The sequence below is a fragment of the Phragmites australis genome, chromosome 24 (assembly GCF_958298935.1).
Source record: "Phragmites australis chromosome 24, lpPhrAust1.1, whole genome shotgun sequence".
Taxonomy (NCBI): Eukaryota; Viridiplantae; Streptophyta; class Magnoliopsida; order Poales; family Poaceae; genus Phragmites; species Phragmites australis.
This window is the reverse complement of record NC_084944.1, coordinates 19,397,137-19,418,677: the sequence shown is the minus strand read 5'-3', so window position 1 is coordinate 19,418,677 and position 21,541 is coordinate 19,397,137. Positions and strand designations below refer to the sequence as shown.

Sequence of the window (21,541 nt, the reverse complement as noted above, 5' to 3'; positions counted from 1 at the left end):
ACTTTCAAGCACACCTTTTTAGTATTGTCCATGAATCGTACACACAGGCACATTCTTCTTTTCAACCATGGCCATCAGATCAATTGCAAGCAACGGCAGGTGGGACAATAGGAATATATAGCTTGATCTGTAAATCACCCATGGCAACATGGCAACAAGAAGATGGACCACTATAGTACTGCAGCAATATCTATCAATATTGCTGCAACAGTACTCGTCTCAGAATTTATAGAGGGCAACAAATGAATGTTTACTCCATCTAAGAGCACACAGCAGTTGCACTAGCAGAACTGTAACAGTAAACATCAATCATAGCATGTACACAGATCTACATGAGAATAAACATTGGTTCATCTAAACGATAAAATTATGGACTACCTAGAGTTCCCAACTGAATGATCGACGCGGTTTCAGTGACATCACTGGAACCTAGCACCTTATCATTGCCCCACTACAGTAGATTAAGTTGCAGCTCACACATATGAAGAATCATATGCCTGATATCCCATCTCCCTTTCCATCCAAGAAACTACAAATAGCAGGCAGCACCAGAACAACGAAGAAGGCTATATCTTCACCAATTTAGATCACCAAAAACACCTACCATGTTCTCATCAGCCAGCTCTAGCAAAACTTCAGACCTTGACACCGAAATGGTGAAACAGATGTAGGAGTTCAACGGTGAGTACGGCAAGTACTCAAAGTTGACAACAGTAATGTAAAAGCAATAATCAGAATTCCTCTGATATGATCCTTAGGTCACCCTGGAAAGGGTAAGTTCAGCAGAGGAAAACACATGTCAGCAAACTGTACTATGCTATTGCATCATTTAAGGTAGAACAGCAGATGCTTCTGCAGTGAAAAGCGTGTCACCAAGCAATGATAAAATATACTTATTAGTAACAAAATTTATAATGTACTGCTTAGAATCACAAAGCTTAAAAGTTTAGAAGACCAAATCAAAGTAATCAGGAAAACAATCCAAATGATTGGCACCTATCATTTGCATTATTCGTGTCATCTTACTCTAAAAGCAACATTAGAATGATTTTATTCATTATCAACTTCAAGAGTAATTTCTTTTATGTATGAAAGACAACAATACTGACATAGATGTGCAAGCAAGTGAGAAAATAGTTTTCTGTATAATCATTCTACAGGGCATTGCGGACTTCAGTTTACATATATAAGATGTCCAGCAAGAACATAAAAAACTTAAATAATTCAAGGAATGCGGTTATCTTATTTTGAGGAAAATGTAGGGAGAAAATTTCAAAGTAAGGCAAAAGATAAAATGTACCTGCTATACATACTCGAGATGAAGTTACTTTTTTCTACAAGATAGCTTCACAGGTTGCCTTATTGTGGCCTGCTTGCTTGCACCTGCTGCAGAGTCGTATAACAGTGGTTATCTTGTTGGGGTTAAACCGCTTCCTTCTTGGTTTATCTGATGTACGTGGTTTGGGAGGTGGAACTGAATTTGCCCCAACACTAAAATCAACAGAATCCATATCAGGTATTGGGAAGATCGTTCCTGAATAAGTCAAATGGTAGCTTTCTATTCTGAAAAACTTTGAGCAGTAGTCATAGAAAGATCGCCCAATCCTGTTGAACACAGCAATAGCATGTACGCAGGGGAGGCCGGAAAGTTGCCACCTCCGGCAGGTGCATTCCCAATTTGCAAGATTAACGACAAAAATTGCGTTGCCCCGCACTTCAAACACAGTTTCGGAGGAGCACAGCACAGTCATCTTACTAGCCTTCAACATCTCATCCTGCGCTTTGTATTCCATGGAAGGTGTCAAAGGCCCTGACCACGCCTTGCAAGCTTCACGCCTTGATTCTATAACCTCCATAATTTTCGTTCTCAACGAGTCTATCATCAGCACTATTGAACCCTCCTTCTTGGTTGGTATCCAGTTATTGAAGGCATCAACAATGTTCGAGGAGAAGTGATCATACCGACAGCCTCTAAAAATGGCATCAGACCAATGCTCTGGCTTGCTTGCAATGATCCAATCAGCAGCTTCAGTGGATATATTCCTTATGATCTCAATGGAGGCGTTAAAATCCTCGATGCTGCATGCTTGGGCAGCACGAGTAAAATCCTCAATCATCCCCTCTCTTATTTGCTGTGACCATGGTCCCTTCCTTAGCTCTCCTTTGAATTCCTCCATGATATGATGCAAACAGAAGGCATGGTGGCTATCTTCAAAAGCTTGAGAAACTGCAGCATCCAGACCCTTTTGTCCAGTGGACAAGAATGTCATGGCATTGTAAGGGTAGTTGTGATTTTGGAGAGCAAATTTCAGCTGCATTAAGAACCAAACCCAGCTCTCATAATTTTCGTCTTCAACTACATTAAATGCCACTGGGAAGACACCATCATCTGCATCAACTGCAGCGGCCACCAGCAACTTGTACTCATTTGTCGCTTTCAGTGGAACCTTGTCAAGAAATAAGAGGGGCCTGCACCCGTTTGCAAAGCCATGCAAAGAAGCATGGAATGCAACAAAAAAGCGACGGAACTTTGTATCCACCATTGGAGACAACAAAGCTATACTTCCTGGGTTAGTCTCCAAAAGCCTCTGACAATACCAGGGCAAATGGCTGTAAGTCTCCCTGATAGCATGATACAGTTCCTTCTGCGCTACTTCTTTACCTCGCCAGACCTGTGAATAGGTTAGTGTAACTCCATATTGTTCATATATTTCTTTGACGAGGTCCTTTGGCTTCAACATTGGATTATCATGCAGCTTCTCCTTAATGATGGTGGTCAGCCACTGTCTTGTCGCACGGCGCTGACCTTCTCCACTTCCTCCTCCACATGTATGCTCATCTGTCATTTTCTTGATAACAAACTTCTTGCTACGAGATGACTCGGATGCATGCAAGCGCCACGTGCAGCCCTCCGCCACACATTTTACGGTTACGCGAGTGGTTTCATTTTTTATGAATCGATACGCAAATCCTTTTCCAATGGCATACTTGCACAACTGAGCACGGAACTCCTTCACATTATCAAATTCTTGACCTACACCTTTGATAATGTCATCCCAAAACACAATAGGATTGTCAAGCCCCAGCTGAGGTTCTGCAGTGAGCTCAGAACCAACATATGGGTTGCCTGAATCATCAAAGAGCCCAACTGGTTCCCTGCAAAAATCATGCATAGTTTCCAACATCTGTGATACTAGAACCTTCTACAAAACATTTCGGAGTGAAAGACATGAGATGACAACAAAATTACCTAGGCATGCTATCAACAAGAGCAAGATTTTGCTGATCCAGAATGCCTGGTGTGGCGGAAGCACCTCCAGCTGTGGTGGCAAAGGCAACATCACTTCCAAATTCAAGTTGGAAAACCCTAGTTTCAGAAATATGATAATAGCAACTGAGAATGGGCAACATAGGGTCACAAAATGACAAAACAGAACCACTGACTAATCAACGAAGCAAGTAACGGTTCCGATTTTATAAGATTGCAAACAATAAATGACATATAAGCTCGAGACTGCAAAAGACATTCAAGATAAACTAGAGCAGAAGTTCACTTAGCATTATTTGATCAAACTAGATAAAAAAATGATTTGCCACACAAAACCCAAAACAGGATTATAATCTATTTATAGCAGATTACAGATCGCTAGAATCACGGCACCTACTATACATGGTTGCGGAATATGAAATGGCATCAGCCACATATCTTGATCAAACCATTCTGTGATATTTGACATTCCCCCACAATGTCAACCGGTAGAAACTAGGTTCAGATTGCGTCTAAGGCGATCGATCATGATCTTTGTAGCCGGTTTAGTGAACGCGTCAGCCACCTGATCAGCAAAAGATACAAAACGAACTTCAAGCACTCCAAGCGCAACCTTTTCCTTGACAAAATGGAAGTCTACCTCAGTGTGCTTTGTGTGTGCGTGAAACACAGGATTTGCCGTGAGATAAGTAGCACCCAGGTTATCACACCATAGAACAGGTGGTCTAGGCTGTGGAATTCTCAATTCTCGCAATAATGACTGGATCCATGTGACTTAGCCGTACCATTTGAGAGAGCCTTGTACTCAGCTTCAGTACTGGACCGAGATACCGTAGGTTGCCTTCGGGCGCTCCAAGAGATAAGATTCGGTCCAAAGAAGACAGCGAACCCTCCTGTGGACCGGCGATCATCAGTACAACCGGCCTAGTCAGCATCTGTAAACACACTGAGAAGCAAGGAGGATGACTTCTTAAAGCTGAGCCCAATAGAGAGGGTTCCCTTCACATAACGTAGTATCCGTTTGACAGCTTCCCAGTGCACATTGATAGGTTTAGACAGAAATTGGCACACTTCGTTGACCGCAAAAGAGATATCAGGCCTCGTCAAGGTGAGATATTGCAGTCCCTCGACAATACTTCGATACTTGAAAGCATCATCATCACTAAGTGCTTGACCGAGAGTGCTTGATAATTTTTCTGTGACTACCATTGGTGTAGAGACTGACTTGCAATTCTCCATACACACGGTGTAGCAGATCAGTGGCATACTTGCGCTATGTGAGTGTCATTCCCCCTGAGTTGTAAGCAGCCTCAAGTCCAAGGAAGTAATCCACACGGCCAAGATCCTTGATAGGAAAATCAGCAGAGAGCTGACGAAGAAGATTATCAACTGCACGAGAGGAAGAGCCAACAATGACAATGTCATCAACATACACGAGCATATAGATGGTAACGCCTCCATGATGGAACACGAATAAGGATGCATCAACCTTGGAGGAAACAAAGCCCAGCTGATGAAGCTTGTCACTCAGACGAGAATACCAAGCTCGCGGAGACTGCTTTAAGCCATAGATAGCCTTGTGGAGTTTGCACACAAAATGAGGGCGATGAGGATCCTCTAAGCTAGATGGCTGATGCATATAGACATCTTCATTGAGCAGACCATGCAAAAAGGCATTACTGACATCCACCTGGCGCAAATGCCAACCACGAGCCATAGCCAAAGATAACACCAGACGAATAGTAGTTGGTTTGATAATAGGACTGAAAGTGTCGAAGTAATCAATACCATATTGTTGAGTGAAACCGCGCGCGACAAGACGAGCTTTATGCTTGTCAAGAGAACCGTCTGCTTTGTGCTTGGTCTTAAACACCCATTTGCAGCTAACAACATTAGTGTCAGAAGGCCGAGGAACTAGACTCTAGGTCTTGTTGTGCTGCAGAGCACTGTATTCTACTTCCATGGCCGTGCGCCACGCCGGATCAGCAAGAGCCTGACGATGAGATGTAGGCTCCGCAAAGAAAGCCCGACACGAGGGATCATAGTGGACAGCTCCGTCAGTAAGCCGTCGAGGCTGCACAATATTGTCACGCAGGCGAGTAATCATTTGGTGTGCACGCTCAGGAGCGGGAGCGGGGGCTAACGCCGAAGCCGGTGAAGTAGACGATGAAGAAGCAAAAGCCTCAAGCTCAAGAGTCAGAGCAAGAGCTGGAGTCATGGCTGGAGCTGGGGAAGCTGAAGCTCTTGGCACACCGCTAGCAACAACCTATGGTGAAACACCAACAGGGGCAGCAGGGCCCGAGAAAGCAAATGCATCGCAGGATGCTCTAGTGTTTGGCGCACGCGCGACACCGGACTCTCCACGTGTCCGCACTGCGTCCGAGCTAGAGTCAATCTTAGCTGCAGCTGCATCAGAAAGGTTAGTAGGCAACAACGATAGGTTATAATTTCGCACATGAGCATTCTGCACTATTGGCTCGGTCAAAGGAAAAGAAACTGGATTAGTGAGAGTAGATAAGTCTGGCGCAGCACCGGAAGCAAATGGAAACACTCGTTCATCAAAGATGACGTCACGAGAGATGTAGATGTGTATGTGGACCTATCTAGGCATTTGTAACCTTTGTGGTATGGACTGTAACCTAGGAAGGTACACATGGTAGAACGAAATTCTAGCTTACGAGTGTTATACTTCCACAGACTAGGCCAACACGCACAATCGAAAATACGAAGGAAGGAGTAATCAGGAGAGATGTTTAGGAGTCGAGTTATTGGTGGCATGTTCTGAAGAAGTTTGCTAAGCATGCGATTAATAAGATAGCACGCTGTGAGGAAAGCCTCATCCTAGTAGCGAACCGGAAGAGAGGACTAAGCAAGAAGAGCTAGGCCGGTTTCAACAAGATGTCGGTGGTTATGTTCAGCAATCCCATTTTGCTGGGATGTGTGGACATGAAATTCGATGAGAAATGCCAGTGCGCTTAAAGTGTTAATGAAGATGATACTCACCACCCTAGTCAAACTGGACGGCGCGGATTTTGGTTTTAAGAAGTCACTCAACATGATTTTGGAATACATAGAATACTTGCTCTACATCAGATTTATGTTTGAGAAGATAAATCCATGTAAAACGACTGAAATCATCAACAAAACTAACAGAAAACTTGAAACCACCCGAAGATGCAAGAGCAAGACCCCAAACATCAGTATGAATGAGTTCAACTGTTCAACTGGTTCAGTGGTGACTCAAGTAGGAGCATTGTAAGGCAATTGATGACTCTTAGCGCACTGGCACGCATCACACACAAGAAATTCTTTATGAGAAGAACATGGGAGATTATTAGACCGGACGACAGACTCGACAATATTATTTGAAGGATGACCTAAGCGTTGATGCCATTGACTCGACATGAGCTTAAACCCTGAGAAAGCTTGATGACTTGAAGATGATGCGGACGACGGGCAGATGGGAAAGGGATACAGTCCACCACGACTTCTACCTTGTAGAAGAATTTTCTTTGTTGCTCGGTCCTTGACAAAGAAAGAATGTGGATGAAACTCGATAAACACATTATTATCGGAAACAAGGCGATGAACAGACAAAAGATGTTTATGAATTTGAGGTACATGAAGGATATTCTTAAGTGCTAAAGAGGAGCCAGGAAGTTTAGAATGTCCAATGTGCAAAATTTGCAAACTTGTGCCGTTGGCTACTTGCACTTGATCCTTCCCATTGTAGCGCTCATGGACGGTCAGGCGATCGAGGTTGCCGGTGAGGTGATCGATGGCGCCGGTGTCGAAGTACCAATTGGCGTCACCATCATAGCCGTGAGTAGTCGCAACATTGCCGACATGATGACGATCTTCAGCCTAATACGCATGGTTGAAGCGATTGCGACACCAGCGCCTCATGCCCATAGATGCCGCACACCTGGCATTGGGCCGATTGCATCCTCCTACACGATCGCGTCCACAGCCCCGGGACTGTTCGCCCCCACACCCGCCACCGCGATTTCCATTGCCCTCGTGACGGGCTAGGTGTTGTGAACTTGATTGTTGTTGTAGCGGACGACGTTATTAGTGGAGGAGGTCAAGTCGTCGGCCTGCACGTGGAGGTCCTGTTGCGGCTTATAGGTCAGAAGCATGGCATAGAAGTCGGTGAGGGTCACCGGAGTGTTGAAGACCGTGAGAGGCGCCATGAGAGCATCGTATGCTGGCCTTAAACCGGCCATGATGCCAGAGATGGCTGATGGCTGCCATTGAATCGGCGAGGACCTTCATCTTCTGGAAATACTCAGTGATGGCGTTGTCCTTCGTGTTCGCCAGTTGAGAACGGACGTTGATGGTGCTTGCCCAACTCTGTGCCGCGAACATGGCATGGAGGGTTGCTCAGGCCTGGGCAGAGGACGTGATGCCCATCATCTGGCATAGGACATCCTCATGCATGGAGGAATTGAGGATACCAAGGACCGTCTGGTCCTGGCGGTACTAGGTGAGCCATGTCGGACAGATCACCTGGCGCGCAGCGTCGCCTGTGCCCTTAGTGATCATGCGCACCGGGGCGGCGATGGATCCATCCAAGTAGCCGAAGTAGTTGGCGCCGGACAAGACCGGCACAACTTGAGCTTTCCAGAGTAGGAAGTTGGTGCGGTTCAGGCGCAAAGTGATGGATCCGCTGAGGGAAGAAGAGGTGGGCAGGGTGACAGTTGTAGTGAAGATGATGGCACCAGAGGTTTGGGAGATGGGAGAGCTAGCGGAAGTCATGGTGGATGGGAGAGAAAGCAGATCAAGGCTCTAATGCCAAGATAAAAAAAAATGATTTGCCACACAACACCCAAAACAAGGTTATAATCTATTTATAGCAGATTACAGATTACAATACATGGCAAGGGATGTCTCCCAATTACGAGGAGCACAATCGTTAGAATCATGACACCTACTATACATGGTTGCTGAATATGCAATGGCATCAGCCACATATCTTGATCAAATCATTCTGTGATATTTGACAAAACTAAGAAGTAGGGTTCATACTCCATAAAAGTGAAACTATAACTCCTTCAAATGGTGAAGAAACAATGTTAACAGAACCAACTAGAAAAACTTATACGGCTGAAATATGGATCATATAGTATGTAGTCAGTACATATAATCATTGCACAAAAAATCTGAGGACGTGGCGTCATCCGTAAAACTAGGTAAAAAGCTCATTCTGCCAAGATATTGTATTCCTTAGCAGTTACAAGTTAAAACAATGAAAGGAAAAGAAAACTATGTTGTAAAGATGCCTACACTGTAACCATCTTGTGTGGACCATGGAACCAGATAGTTAGCCTACATAAATCAACGTATGGGCAAGAATTTTGAACTCTACACATTCTTAAGTCTGCATTAACCATGCATTGGTCGCAAATAAAGTACACAGGAAACATATGCTAACCACGCTATTGACACAATGCTCATCTCGAAAATAAGCATTGTATTTTGAATTTGACTCTAGAAGAGGCTACTCTTGAAATTAAAGGGGCCTAAAATAGCTGCTTTGCGTGTTCCCTAGGCATGCAATAGATAGTTACCAACACATCTTTCTCAATGGGAACATAGAAATAGTTTATTGTACATAACATTTCGGAGCAAAAGGTTTCCTCTGAGGTCGCTCTCAAGATGAAGGATGAATCACAAAGTGGTCGGCTTCCATGAGGGGGCTGATGATATCAACCGCTCCTCAGAATTGCTACAGTTGAGTTTATTTCCATTGTGTTGTTTAGGTAGCACTAACCTTTATTGTTCCTGAGCTCAGTTGGGGCTCATTGTTTGGCTTCTAAAGCCGTTTGTACATAACACTTTGTTTCTCTTTCACTTTTGAATGAAAGGTCTCTTGTCATTTCGTCAAAGAAGGGATGCAAAGATATAGCAGTTACATGAAGATTGATATTGCACCTGTTGTCATCGTTTTCAGTAACTGGTCTTGGCTGTTTCACATTATTGGCGCTAGCTTGAACTGCAGTGGCAGGAGTATTGGGAGCCTTCTTGTTATTTTTGGATACCCTAAAGAGAGATAACATTGACTGTAATGCTGAAAAAATATGGGGGTTATAGATGGCATCTATAAAGATAATTGGTACGGTGTGATCTACTTGTTTTTGGGTGGTGGCCTTTTCCTTTTGTCACCATGAGCAGTAGAGCCAGGTTTAATGGCGGAAGCTCCAGAGTGAGTTATGATACTCCTGGATATCCAGAATGAGAAAAACATGCATCACATAAGCGTAGGCTTGACATTGGCTCTTAAACATGAATTATTAAATGATAAGGTACAATAAAGTATACCTGTTCTCCACTCTACTTATCAAGAAAACATCCACTTGGGCAGCACTAGTAGTAAAATCAACCATCCGTTGCAAATCTCGATCGCAAGATATTGTAATGAGTGTTCTGTTATTATTCGGAAGGAAGTACTTCAATGACATGTCAGTGACATCAACATGGAACACCTTGGACACCTCATCCTTGAAGCTCTCCAGTGACATATCACGAGTGACATCAACAGCATGCGCTTCTCCTCCTTTGTATATCAAATTACCATTGGGGCCAGAAGTGAACTCTCCACCGTATTGGCAAATGGCTACCACAATACCCCCATCTGCCATGCTTCCTGAGTTGTTCAGTGGTCAGTATAATAACACTATATTTAGAAAAAGGAAACGAAATTTACTTACAACTGTACCTCTCAGATGTAATTCACACTGCATTGAAAAATATACACTCAACAGTTCAAAACAGAGGAGAGTGAAAACTAAATCAGATTGTTGAGAGCTTTTTCTGTACATTTAAAGGCCTGTTAATTACATCCAATGTCTCCCAGGGGGGCCGTAGAGGTATAGAACAAGAAGCACACAGCTACAGGGTTAAAATGCAAATGATACTGAACACAATTTAAAAGTCACAAAACTAACAGATAAAGCATTATAATATGCAGAAACTTCATCCTGACAAAAAAAGGGTCATGGAGCGGTATGCAGGTTCAGTTTGCAACAAAATCTGCTCAACTTTTAAGGTTTGCATATTAATCGCACTACGATGAAGGTCTACAAGATAACTGAAAATTTGTAGTCAGACGGTTGTAGGCACGCCGTAAAAGTTTCGACTGAGATTCATACTAGCACCGTGCTGATGAACCTTTGGGATTCCTCAACCTTTCGCCGTCTTCCATGGCAACACTACATTCCAATGAGTTAATGGAGCGAAGGGGTATGCATCTTTTGGCATCTCAATTCCACTAACATAACATCTTGGCTGCATTTTGTTCACTAAATCCCTGCCATGGATGCCTAACAAGAAGTTCTGAGCAGCTAAACACTCTGAACTGCGCTCATACAATGACTGAACTGAGATTTTCACAAGAAAAACAATTACTGAACTGAACTCGTACAAAGGAGGGAACGATGGGGGTGTGAAGTGCCATTCATTCCTAATTGCAGGGCTGCAATGATAATACCCAACAAAAGCAAGGTACTACCAACGAAGAACTTTGAAAAAGGGGGTAAAACTAAAAGGAGAGAAAGTGGAACATTTTGCTCAAGAATCCCCTACAATTCGCACAAATCACGCCGAGACTAGGAACAGAAACAGCAAAAAGGAGAAAAATCTCAGAGGATGCAACGCGAATACGCAAGGGAGAAACAATGAAACACGGAAGAACTAAAGCTAGGAAATTGTGCCCAAGTACTAACTGAGACATAAAAAAGGCGGCTTTCCCTCCTTCCCGTTTGGTCTCATCCGCCTTCGCGAAAAGGAGGATCCAAATAGAAATTGCTCCTAAGAACTGAAACCAGGGGCTGGAAGGAAGGAATCAGCCCACCAGCTCAGTTGACCCACCAAAATTCCTTGTTCCGAAAATAAATCTGCTGCTTACCAACAGAAGCAGGAGGAGAAATCGGCCCCAATTCCGGATCCACGCCAGTAGATGGGACGACGGCGAGGAGGACAGTGGCTAGAAGTGAAGAGTTGCTTCGAGGTGGCGGAAGGGCGGCGGCGGAAGGGCGATGGGAAGGGGAAGGGAAACGAAGAAGAGGAGGATTGGTTTGCTAGGGCTCTACGGATGCCAGGGGTAATTTTGATATTTTCCAAGTCGGCGAAAACTTGTCTGGTTCTTTTTACAATTTTGCCATTCATTTCGTGTCTTCCCGTCCCTACCCATCGTTCAAAGGTTTTTCAGAAAAATCCTCTACAAACTAATATTAGAGAGAATAGTGATTTGAAGAACAAATCCACTTCATCTGAATTATACGAAGCAAAAAGGTACTAAGCGAATACTGATTTTTATTCGCACGGACGCAAATGGGTTTGGTCTTGAAAATTTGCACGTATATAGAAACTATTCTTCCTTATGCCTGGTAATTTGTAGAGAATATTTGGAAATTTTAAACCTCAAATTGCAAGGGAGCGATCTATAAAACGTCATGAGCCTCTGTCTTTCAGCACCCACCACTTCCCTACCCCCCATGCTATACCACCGTGGTCCTCCCCATCCCTCTTCAGTGTCACCTCTGGCGCCAGCAAACCTCTCCGTCAAGTCTAAAACCTCGTAAGGAGAGAGAAAAATTCCAATCAAAGGGACAAAAGTTCCAGCAATATAGTGAGAAGTTCCAATCAAAGACAAAAATATTCTAATCAAAAAGGAAAAATACTGCAAACAGAAGCGAGCGAGGGCGGCTATGAGCACCACGACAGCGTATTGGGAGGACAACGGTGGGTGGCGCTGAGAGGAACGATGATGTCTTAAGAGAGAAGTGAATTAGGACACTTAAAAACTAATAGGTCTAAAAATTTTACAGGATAAACCTATATCAATTTATATCTAAAAGTGTTCTAAGTTTATCTAGTGTGTCTACTCTATCGTTCAAAAAGGTTTACGACCTACTATATGAAGGTAAATTACAAGTATGTAAATACGGAAACGTAAATAATGTAGAGAGAGTAAACTCGGCGTAATGAATTTTTATCCTGTGGTATCGGTGGCACACAAACCACACCTAGTCCATGTTGGAGCTCCACAAAGGATATGCTCCCAGTCGCCAAGATTCTTCCGGTCACAGCTCTTGAGCTACCAAGCCACCAAGGTAAGGTCTCAAGCACGATGAGCAACCAATCCGAGGTCTCACCACTAACCACTATTCCGGTCACTTGTACGCCATCTTCACTTTGGAGTTTTAGCCACCAAGGCAAGGGTCTCTGTATCCCCGTAAATACTTCTTGCCGCCACTCCACCCCAAGTCGGAAGGTCAACAAGCTTAAGCCACCAAGGCTCACGGTGTCGACGAGTCACCAAGACTCCAAGGCACCGGTATACCTCTCGGTACAAGGTTAGATCACTCCTTGATTCGCTCTCTAGGTTGCAACACCTAGCAACACTTCTCTTTAGGCCTATAGAATTAATCACTCTATAATCTTGTGCTTAATCACCTTGAATAATCACTTTTAGCACTTTCATAGCTTGAATGTTTTCTCAAGTGTATATGGGCTTCTCTGGACTCCACCACCTTCAAATGACTGAGTGAGAGGTATTTATCAAATTCTCTGTATACACCGGGTGTTTGTTGTAGACAGATTATACTCACCGGAACTTCTGGCGTGTACACCTTCCGAGAACTAGCCATTAGAACTCCACTCAAAACCAATGTGAACACCAGATGTTCTAACGTGTTCACCAGCTCCATCATGGGACCATTCAATGTGTTCAACTGAACCATCCCGCGCCTTCCTCAGTGCAAAATACTCCATCGTTGCTTTGCTTCAGCACCGGACCATCCGACATGTTAAACTACACCAAACTGGACTTTAAAATCTTCTCTGCAACAAATGCTCCAGCGTATACTTCGGCGTGCACACTACCGATCGCTGGACCTTTCGGCATGTACCATCTTTAAGCTTCAACTCAGAAATGCTCCGACGTTTATATCTCCACATTGTTGGATCATCTGGTGTGTAAAAACACCTGGCAAGAAAACACTTTGGCGTTCACAACTCCTCTGCACCGGACCTTCTAGTGTAGTCATTTTTTCTAGGATTTCTACAATTCAACCAAACTTTATCCCGACTACGGTGGCTTCTTAATGTATTGCATCCGTAATACCTACTAATATATATTCTTGACAGACATGTTAGTCTCATTGACTACGTTGTCATTAATCAACAAAAATTACAATCATGGCCTAATAGGGCTATTTTAGCTATAATCTCCCCTTTTTTGTAGTTGATGATAACACAACCAAAGCAAGTGGCAAGTAATAAATAAAATCAATTTTAAAGAGCACAAAGTCTTACTACACTGCTTCTATGCATGTTCTTACCACTTAGTCCCCCTTTATTGTGGCTCTCCCTTTCTCTGACGCCACTATCTCCCTTGATCGACCTATGCACGAGCTTCTCCCCATTTGTCAACCTTCATGTATCTTGCACTTACACTGCTGCAGAAACCCCATTCACTACCGGCTCCAAAACCCCTTTCACTACCGGTTTTGGAGCCGACAGTGGGCAACGGGCAGTGATAGTCGAGGACTATCGCTGCCGGCTCGGTGGACCGCAGTAAAGGGGGTTATCACTGCCGGCCAACAGTGTTTTCCCTCTCCTCCCTCCTCGGCCCTCCCTCTCTGTGTCCTCTATGTACTCCCTCTCTCTCCTCGATCTCTCCGTCTCTCTCTCTCAATATATGCATACAGTGATACATATATTTACTGTAAATCAATAATAAAAGCACATTTATTAATACATAGTAATGAACATATATTACAAGTCAGGCATCGACAAACGCACATATATACATAATAGTTCTCATAGGTCACCCCTGAAAAGTCGGTCCAGTTGAGCCAGTCCAGTATCCCTCTACCTCTCCCACGATGAGAACCGCGTCTTCGCACTGACGACTGATGGCGTGTGTACGTCCAAGGACGCCAAGGGGCTGATGGTGGTGGAGCGGAGGACCCGACCACGCCTGATCGACCGCAGCATCACCTATGCTCTAGGCTCGCCAGCGTGTCAAAAATATTGAAGTCTAACGCCTGATAGCACACTGATAGGCCACCCTATCCTCCGTAGCACACTGATAGGTCACCCTCTCATCCTCCTCCTCCTGGGCACGCTTACGGGACGCTACTTCTTGCTTCTCCGCAGTGCACAGCTGACGGGCCAGCCTCTCATCCTCCTCCTCTGGGGAATGCTTACGGGACGCTGCTTCTTGCTCCTCCGCAATGAACAGCTGACAGGCTAGCCTCTCATCCTCCTCCTGGGCACGCTTACTGGCCGCTGCTTCTTACTCCTCCTTCGCATCATCGTTGGAAGACCATTATATCGAAGAGTCGTCCGACGATACCAACTTCGCATCATACATAGTAATTCATATCATTCATTAATATTGTGTCAATTGGCAAAATATAATACATTGTCAAGCCCCTTTGTAGCCTTCCTACTTATCGCATACTCTCTACTAGAAGGTATGGTGTCATCTGAAGGTCTCTCACGCGTGGACGGCATGATCGGTTTGTGAAACTCGCCGTTTTGGTTGATAACATGTTCCAAGAAGAACCCAGTTCTTGAAGGGCATGTATTTATGCAGGTTGTAACACACTTGTGCGTAGTTTGGAGCACCGCGTTTGAAGAATCGAAACAATTAGTCCTTGAACACATGTAGAAATTGAAAAGAATGCATTGATATATTATTTCATACCTTGAGATCATTGAACCTAACAACGTCTCCGTTCGGGCTGAATGCGTGTATGAAAGTAAGAACATAAAACACGCAGAGATTGTTGGCGAGTGGCTGCCTCATACACTTGAAGAGGAAATGATTCGTTAGTGGAATGAATTGAACCTTTTTATTCAGTAGAAAATGCAAGACATGAATATGGATTGTGTATTGGAAAGTCGGATTTTATATCGTACTACTTCCTAAATGGAAAGTGGATATCACTCTTTTTGCGGTATCTTGTGTACGCTATATACGTGAATATGAATACCAATTAAACTTAGATGTAATCATCAAGAAGATTAAATGATCGAGTTAACCTATTTAGCATGTCGATGAGGTGTTGGTAAGTCATCTTATCTCTCTTTTGTGAGTCCAAGACAATGATCTTGCTCAAGTCTGGGTGGATGACAAAGAGGATCCAATGAAAGCTGCAGAATATGTCACCATAGCAAATTAGTATTAGAATCAAGTTGTCCATAAAATGAGGGCGCTCTGGCGCGCAAACACATATTCATAGCTGTAGGGTAAGAGTATGAATTTCTTATATTAGTGGTGAAGCAGACACTTCAATAAGTAGCCCTCGGTGAAGTTTGGATTCTTCGTTACAAGTTCCTGGTTCACAAGCCCAGGATTGATGAATCCTACTTTATTATTTAAGTCATGTTCGTATGCTTAGATCTCCATTCTACGAAAGAGAGAAGTTAGCTATGCAATTTCAATATACAAGATCATATAACGTGAATTATATGCATAAGTCACTTACAGAGTCCACGCTCTGACTATAGCCACATCGAGGGCACCTTCCTTGTACAGCTCATACAAGTGCAAGAATTCCAACCAGAAGAAGCCGTCCCCGTTGAGGAAATATTCATCTCTATATCTTACGGGGAATGCCTGAAAACCCTGCTTGGACTGCTCCAAGTACCACTGATGTAATCGACGTATTTGAGTTGTAGGGTTTCTTTCTATATCTGGTGAGTGAATAGACATCCTTGGGTTCTACCAACTTCTTAGATGCCACTGACTTCTTAGATGATATCGTCTGCTTGGATGTTGCAGATCATGATCTTATTTTTTGAGCTGATGGCTGGCTTCTTGATGGTGCTGGGTTCTTGAGAGATGGACTTCTTCGAGGCGATGGCTGAGGAGGTGGACTTCTTTTGGGAGATGGCTAAGATGGCAACGACTGCTCGAGGTGTAGTGTAGAGTAGAGATTCTCGGGAGCTATCCCTGGTGGAAACACTATGTAGACCTTCACCCACGCGTCGAGGAGGACGGGAATGGCGCCAGGGAGGAGGGCAATGACGGCGCCTGGGAGGGGGACGACAACATTTTGGAGGACAGGAATAGCAGGCACGTGCTCATCGGTGCGGGCTCGTGGTCCTCCAGCGGCGTGGGCTCCTAGGCATCGGGAGGTGTTTCAGCGAAGGGCACAGGGAAGGGGAAATTTTTTCTAAATGTCAAATGGCACAGGGCATCGAGCCATTTTATAGGGGAGGACTTTCACTGCCGGCTTAATATGACCACCGGCAGCGAAATGGTGCCATCACTGCCGGCTCAAGAGGATTACCAACAGTGAAACTACTTTCACTGTCAGCCCAATAAGTCCATCGATAGTGAAAGTAGTTTCACTGCCAGCCCAATATGTCCACCGGTAGTGAAACCTCTTTCACTGTTGGTGCCGCGGGGTGCAAAATTTTGTTTTAGCTTCACGCGCGCTGAGACTCGAACCCACAACCTGCACGAAGTAAGTCCGAACAAACCGCTGCGCTACTCAAGTGATTTCGATTGAGTTTGTACTATCTGTATTTATTAACATTCTGTTGACCTAAAATCCTAATACATATTTATTTAAATTTGAACTCACTATATACCAAAATTAAGTTTTGTATATACCTAAATTTCCTATTCAATTTTCTAATTCAATAAAAAATAAAAAAATACGTTCATACCTAAGTTTCTGTATTGGGGCTTGCTAATTAATTAAAAAATATAATTGAAGCTTCACATATATCTTAATTTTATTGATAAATATTTTAAGTCATCAAAAATTGAAAATAAATATGCTCATAACTATAGGTAATTCATTAAAAATAAAAATAGTAATACATAGCAATATTGCTAGCTTGTGCTATTGCTAATTCATTATTAAAAATCAAAAATCAATATGCTCAATAATAAAGACATCTTCCACCATAAACTATAAATTGAAGCTTCCATAACAAAAGTGAGGTATAATTGCATGTAAAACAAATTCATACATAGTAATTAATACAATTTAGCTGCTTCGTCTTAACGATTCGCCCTTCATTATGATCATGACGTAGATAGGGAGGTTCATCGATGTCTTCCATGGGACCTAGGTCGACATCCTCTTTGAAAGGAGGGAGCGCGTCAAATTGATTGTAGTCTTCCTCGGCAACAATATTCTCCACTCCGACAATCTTTCTTTTTTCTTGAAGAATCACGTGACGCTCCTCCTTGTTAGCCAGGTCCGGATCCTTTACATAGAAGACTTGCATAACATTATTCACAAGTACGAATGGTTCTTCCTTGTATCCAATGAGTTTTTGGTCCACTGTAGTCATGTCGTACTTATTGATCTTCACACCCCCTAGGAGTCTGACCCATTGGCACCGGAAAAGAGGAACCTTTAACACTCCGTAGTCGAGCTCCCAGATCTCGTCTACGAATCTGTAGTAGGTCTCCCTGTTTCCATTGCAGTCATAGGCATTTATACGGACACCGCTATTTTGGTTGGTGCTCTTATTATTCTGAGCTCTCGTATAAAATGTATAGTTATTTATGTCATATCCTTGGAATGTGAGGATTATAGTTGACGGTCCGTGAGCCAACATAGTCTAATGAGCACATTCTATCTACTTATACATCACCCGTCTACGTAACCAAGCGCCAATATGATCTTGGTGCTCTCGCGCGATCCAAACATCAGACTTCCCTAGGTTTCTGGTGCGTATCATCTTCTGGTGTTCTTCGACATATGGGTCCACTACAACTGATTGTTGCAAAACTACGAAATGTGCTTACGTGAATGAAACCGGGTCGTTATTGCGGAATGAGTTTGCACATATCACCCCTTTCCCCTTAGCATCCCCTCATGGCGAGATACAGGCACACCAATCAATTTAAGATTCATGTAGTCGACACGGAAATCAATGACCTCCTCGGTTCCCCAGCCCTTGGCTATGCAGCCTTTCGACCGATTTCGGTTACGAACATATTTCTTTAGAACTCCCATGAACCTCTCGGAAGGGTACATCTGATGCAGAAGTAAGGGGCCAAGAATCTGTATCTCTTTCATAATGTGAACAATGAGATGCACCATGATATCAAAAAACGATGGAGGCAATAACACCTCAAGCTGGGATAGAGTCTCGACCACGTCTTCTTGTAGCTTATCTAGCTTGGTCGGATCAATGGCTTTCTGTGATATCGCGTTAAAGAACGAACATAGCTTCACGATTGGGTTTTGGATCTTCAGCAACATAATACCTCTAATTGCAATTGGAAGCATCTGTGTCATCATCACATGACAATCATGAGACTTTATGCCAGTTAATTTCAAATATTTCATGTTTACTAGTCTCTTTATGTTGGTAGAGTAACTGGATGAAACTTTGATTCCATGCAAGCACTTGCACATTGCAATTTTCTCCGCCTTGCTCAGACTGTAGCTAGTGAGACCAATATATTTGTCGCCTTATTCCATATCTTCGGGATTATCTAAGTTTCAAACATTTCAGGTCCTTCCATGTTTGGAGTGTATCCTTTGTTTTGCCAGGTATGAGTAACGTACCAATCAAGCTATCACATACGTTCTTCTCAGTGTGCATGACATTGATTGCGTGTCGAACCTCCAAATCCGGCCAATAAGCAAGTCATAAAAAATAGATTTCTTTTTGAACATAGGAGCTCTATTATTAGATTTTGGAACCGGTGTACTCCCGCGTCCCTTTCCAAGGATAACCCTAAGTCCCTTTACCATCTCATATACATGTCTCCCAGTGCGATGCTCAGGAGGTGATCGAGTCTCAACTTCCCATCAAAAGCTCTCGTGTTGCTGCGGTATGGGTGATCCTTACGAAGAAATTTATGATGGACTAGGTACACCATTTTTTGGCTATTCTTCAGCCACAAGCTTCGTTTCATCCAAACAATGCACGCATGCACAATAACCTTTGACAGTCTAGCCTGATAGGTTAATAAGGGCTGGCCAATCCTAGATTGTTATGAACAACATTGTGCATAGGGTAAAGTTCTCTCGTTTGTATGCATCCCATACCTGCACAACATCGTTCTTACAAGATCTTCTATTAATGGTTTCAGGTAGACATCGATATCGTTGCCAAGTTGCCTCGGCCCTGGTATCAGCACTAGCTTCATAATGTACTTCCGCTTCATACACAACCAAGGAGGAAGTTTGTAGATACATAGTCATAGGCCAAGTGCTATGACTGCTGCTCATGTTACCGAATGGATTCATCCCATCTGTACTCAACCCAAATATTATATTCCTCACATCTTCTGCAAAGGGCTCCTTGTATTTCATATTGATGTTTCTCCACTGCGTAGAATCAGCGGGGTATCTCAGCATTCCATCATCCTGCTCCTCGGTGTGCCACCGCATCAATTCAGCATGTCTTTTGTTCATGAATAAATGCTCCAAGCGGGGGACTATAGGAAAATACCACATCACATTGACAGGAGGTCTTTTATTCTTTCCTTCACCATCGATATCATCACAGTCACACTTACCGTGATGCACCACAGGCGAGACACACTTCTAAGTCTACATGCTCTCAGTGATACAACATGCAATCGTTTGGACATGCATGCATTTTCTGCACTTCCAACCTCAATAGGCACACAACCTGCTTGGCCTGGTATGTGTTTTCTAGCAGCACATTTCCCTTTGGAAGCAATTTCTGCAAGAACAGTAACAACTTTGTGAAGTTTGTATTAACCACTCGTTGCTTGCCTTCAATTGTAGCAGTGAAAGCACGATATGCAACTTTGTGTGTTTCTTCTCGCAACCTAGGAACGACGGTGTTTTAGAGTCCTCTACCATATGCTGGAACTTTTGAAACTCTCTTTCATTGGTGAAGTTCCCCTCCCTATCGCGCAACATCTGCTCTAGATCATTGGTGCTGACGTCGGAGTCAGCGTCAGCCAACATCTCCTCTAGATCATCATCGACCAACGTATCTCCGGTAGGTGGCATATTGGTGTATTCATCAACTGGCATATCGGTTCATAAGTCTTCGTCTTCTCTACCACTGTATTGCCCTTCTTGTACGATCTCAGCTTCATCGTGCTCGGTCCAACGAGTATAGCCAGGCATAAAGCCCCTTGGCATCAAGTGGGAATGTATCTACTGGGTGGTGGAAAACGCTTCTTGTTCTCGCAATTGACGCAGGGATAGCACATGTATTCAAACTGTGTATTTGACTTGTGCGCCGTGGCTTGTATAAGGAAACAATCAATGCCATTTTTGTACTCTGCGCTCACATGGCTCGCATAGTATATCATCTTCTGTCCATCTACAATTATATCATTATTGTAAATCCAAATTCATAACATCTAGAAGATTTTGCGATCACCAACAAATAAATTACCTCATCATCTCCTACCGGCAATTGGCCTGGGTTGGAGGAGCCGCCTTTTGCATGCTTTCGCGTCCACTTCCGATGAGTATTTGTTGGTGGTATCTCTAGAATTTTTCTTTATTATTCAATCCCTTATTTATGACTCATTAAGGGAACATGAAAAATAAATACGCTCATACATAAATTTTTTATATTGGAGCTTGCTAATTAAATAAAATATCAAAAATACAATTGGATCTTGCTACATACCTAAATATCATGGCAAAATTTTCTAATTCATTAAAAATCAAAATAAGGGATAAGATCAACTTTGGTTTTTAAGGTAAAATTTTAAGTTAAAATGCTAAATATAGGATTTAACTTGGGGATTTCAACTTACTTGAGCTCAAGAGGCTCCTACAACCTTGCTTGTTGTTTGGAAAAATTCCAGGGTTCACTTGCCCAAAAATGAAGAAAAGGCAAATGAGCAAATTGAGAGGAAAGAAGGGATTTTGTTTGGATAGCTAGAGAGAGCTCATCTAGACCTTCTTAACCAAAAATGAGCTTGAGTGGTGGGGGAATCAAAAGGGGAGAAGGAATGAAGTGGGTGCTGCCATGTGAGAGTTCGTGAGGGGGGAAAAAGTTCTGATCGAACTGTCTGTTAGCTCGAGCTTGGAGAAGGTGGGGAAGGGGGGCATCACTGTCGGCTCATTTAACCAGCTGGCAGTGATGTTATGATATCACTGCCGGTTGGTGGATTAAGCCGGAGTGATGAGAGAGCAGAGCATCACAACCGGCTCAATCCATTGACCGGCAGTGATGACACTTATCACTGCCGGTTCATAAGCCATGATGGCTGATTCTTTCCGCGCGGCTTACGAACCGGTAGTGATGCTACATCACTGTCGGCCCATTAGGAACCAGCTGTGA

At 43.5% G+C, this 21,541-nt stretch overlaps 1 protein-coding gene across 5 annotated transcripts; it reads right to left on the bottom strand.

Moving 5' to 3' along the window:
• Positions 1 to 240: 240 nt before the first annotated feature.
• LOC133907066 (uncharacterized) lies at positions 241 to 11,390 on the bottom strand. 5 transcript variants are annotated; one of them, XM_062349074.1, is made up of 9 exons: positions 11,175 to 11,389; positions 10,088 to 10,159; positions 9,987 to 10,005; positions 9,590 to 9,914; positions 9,400 to 9,489; positions 9,203 to 9,310; positions 3,251 to 3,367; positions 1,301 to 3,156; positions 241 to 764 (listed from the first exon to the last, which is right to left on the bottom strand). In XM_062349074.1, the coding sequence occupies exons 4-8, from the start codon at positions 9,907 to 9,909 to the stop codon at positions 1,335 to 1,337; spliced, it is 2,457 nt and encodes an 818-aa protein (XP_062205058.1). In that variant the 5' UTR covers positions 9,910 to 9,914; positions 9,987 to 10,005; positions 10,088 to 10,159; positions 11,175 to 11,389; the 3' UTR covers positions 241 to 764; positions 1,301 to 1,334. The 5 variants fall into 5 exon arrangements, with proteins under 5 accessions (XP_062205058.1, XP_062205056.1, XP_062205055.1 ...); XM_062349072.1 differs by having other exon boundaries at positions 9,987 to 10,159; positions 11,175 to 11,390; XM_062349071.1 differs by lacking the exons at positions 9,987 to 10,005; positions 10,088 to 10,159 and having other exon boundaries at positions 1,314 to 3,156; positions 9,590 to 9,910; positions 11,175 to 11,390.
• Between the last annotated feature and the right edge of the window lie 10,151 nt (positions 11,391 to 21,541).

Bases quoted from the DNA above. Each gene is read 5' to 3' on its own strand.
- LOC133907066 (XM_062349072.1), bottom strand. From the start codon at position 10,089: ATGTACAGAAAAAGCTCTCAACAATCTGATTTAGTTTTCACTCTCCTC. The intron at 9,311-9,399 runs GTAGATCACACC...ATCTCTCTTTAG, and splicing joins AGGCCACCACCCAAAAACAA to GGTATCCAAAAATAACAAGA. The intron at 3,368-9,202 runs GTGCAATATCAA...TTCTGAAACTAG, and splicing joins ACTGAAAACGATGACAACAG to GGTTTTCCAACTTGAATTTG.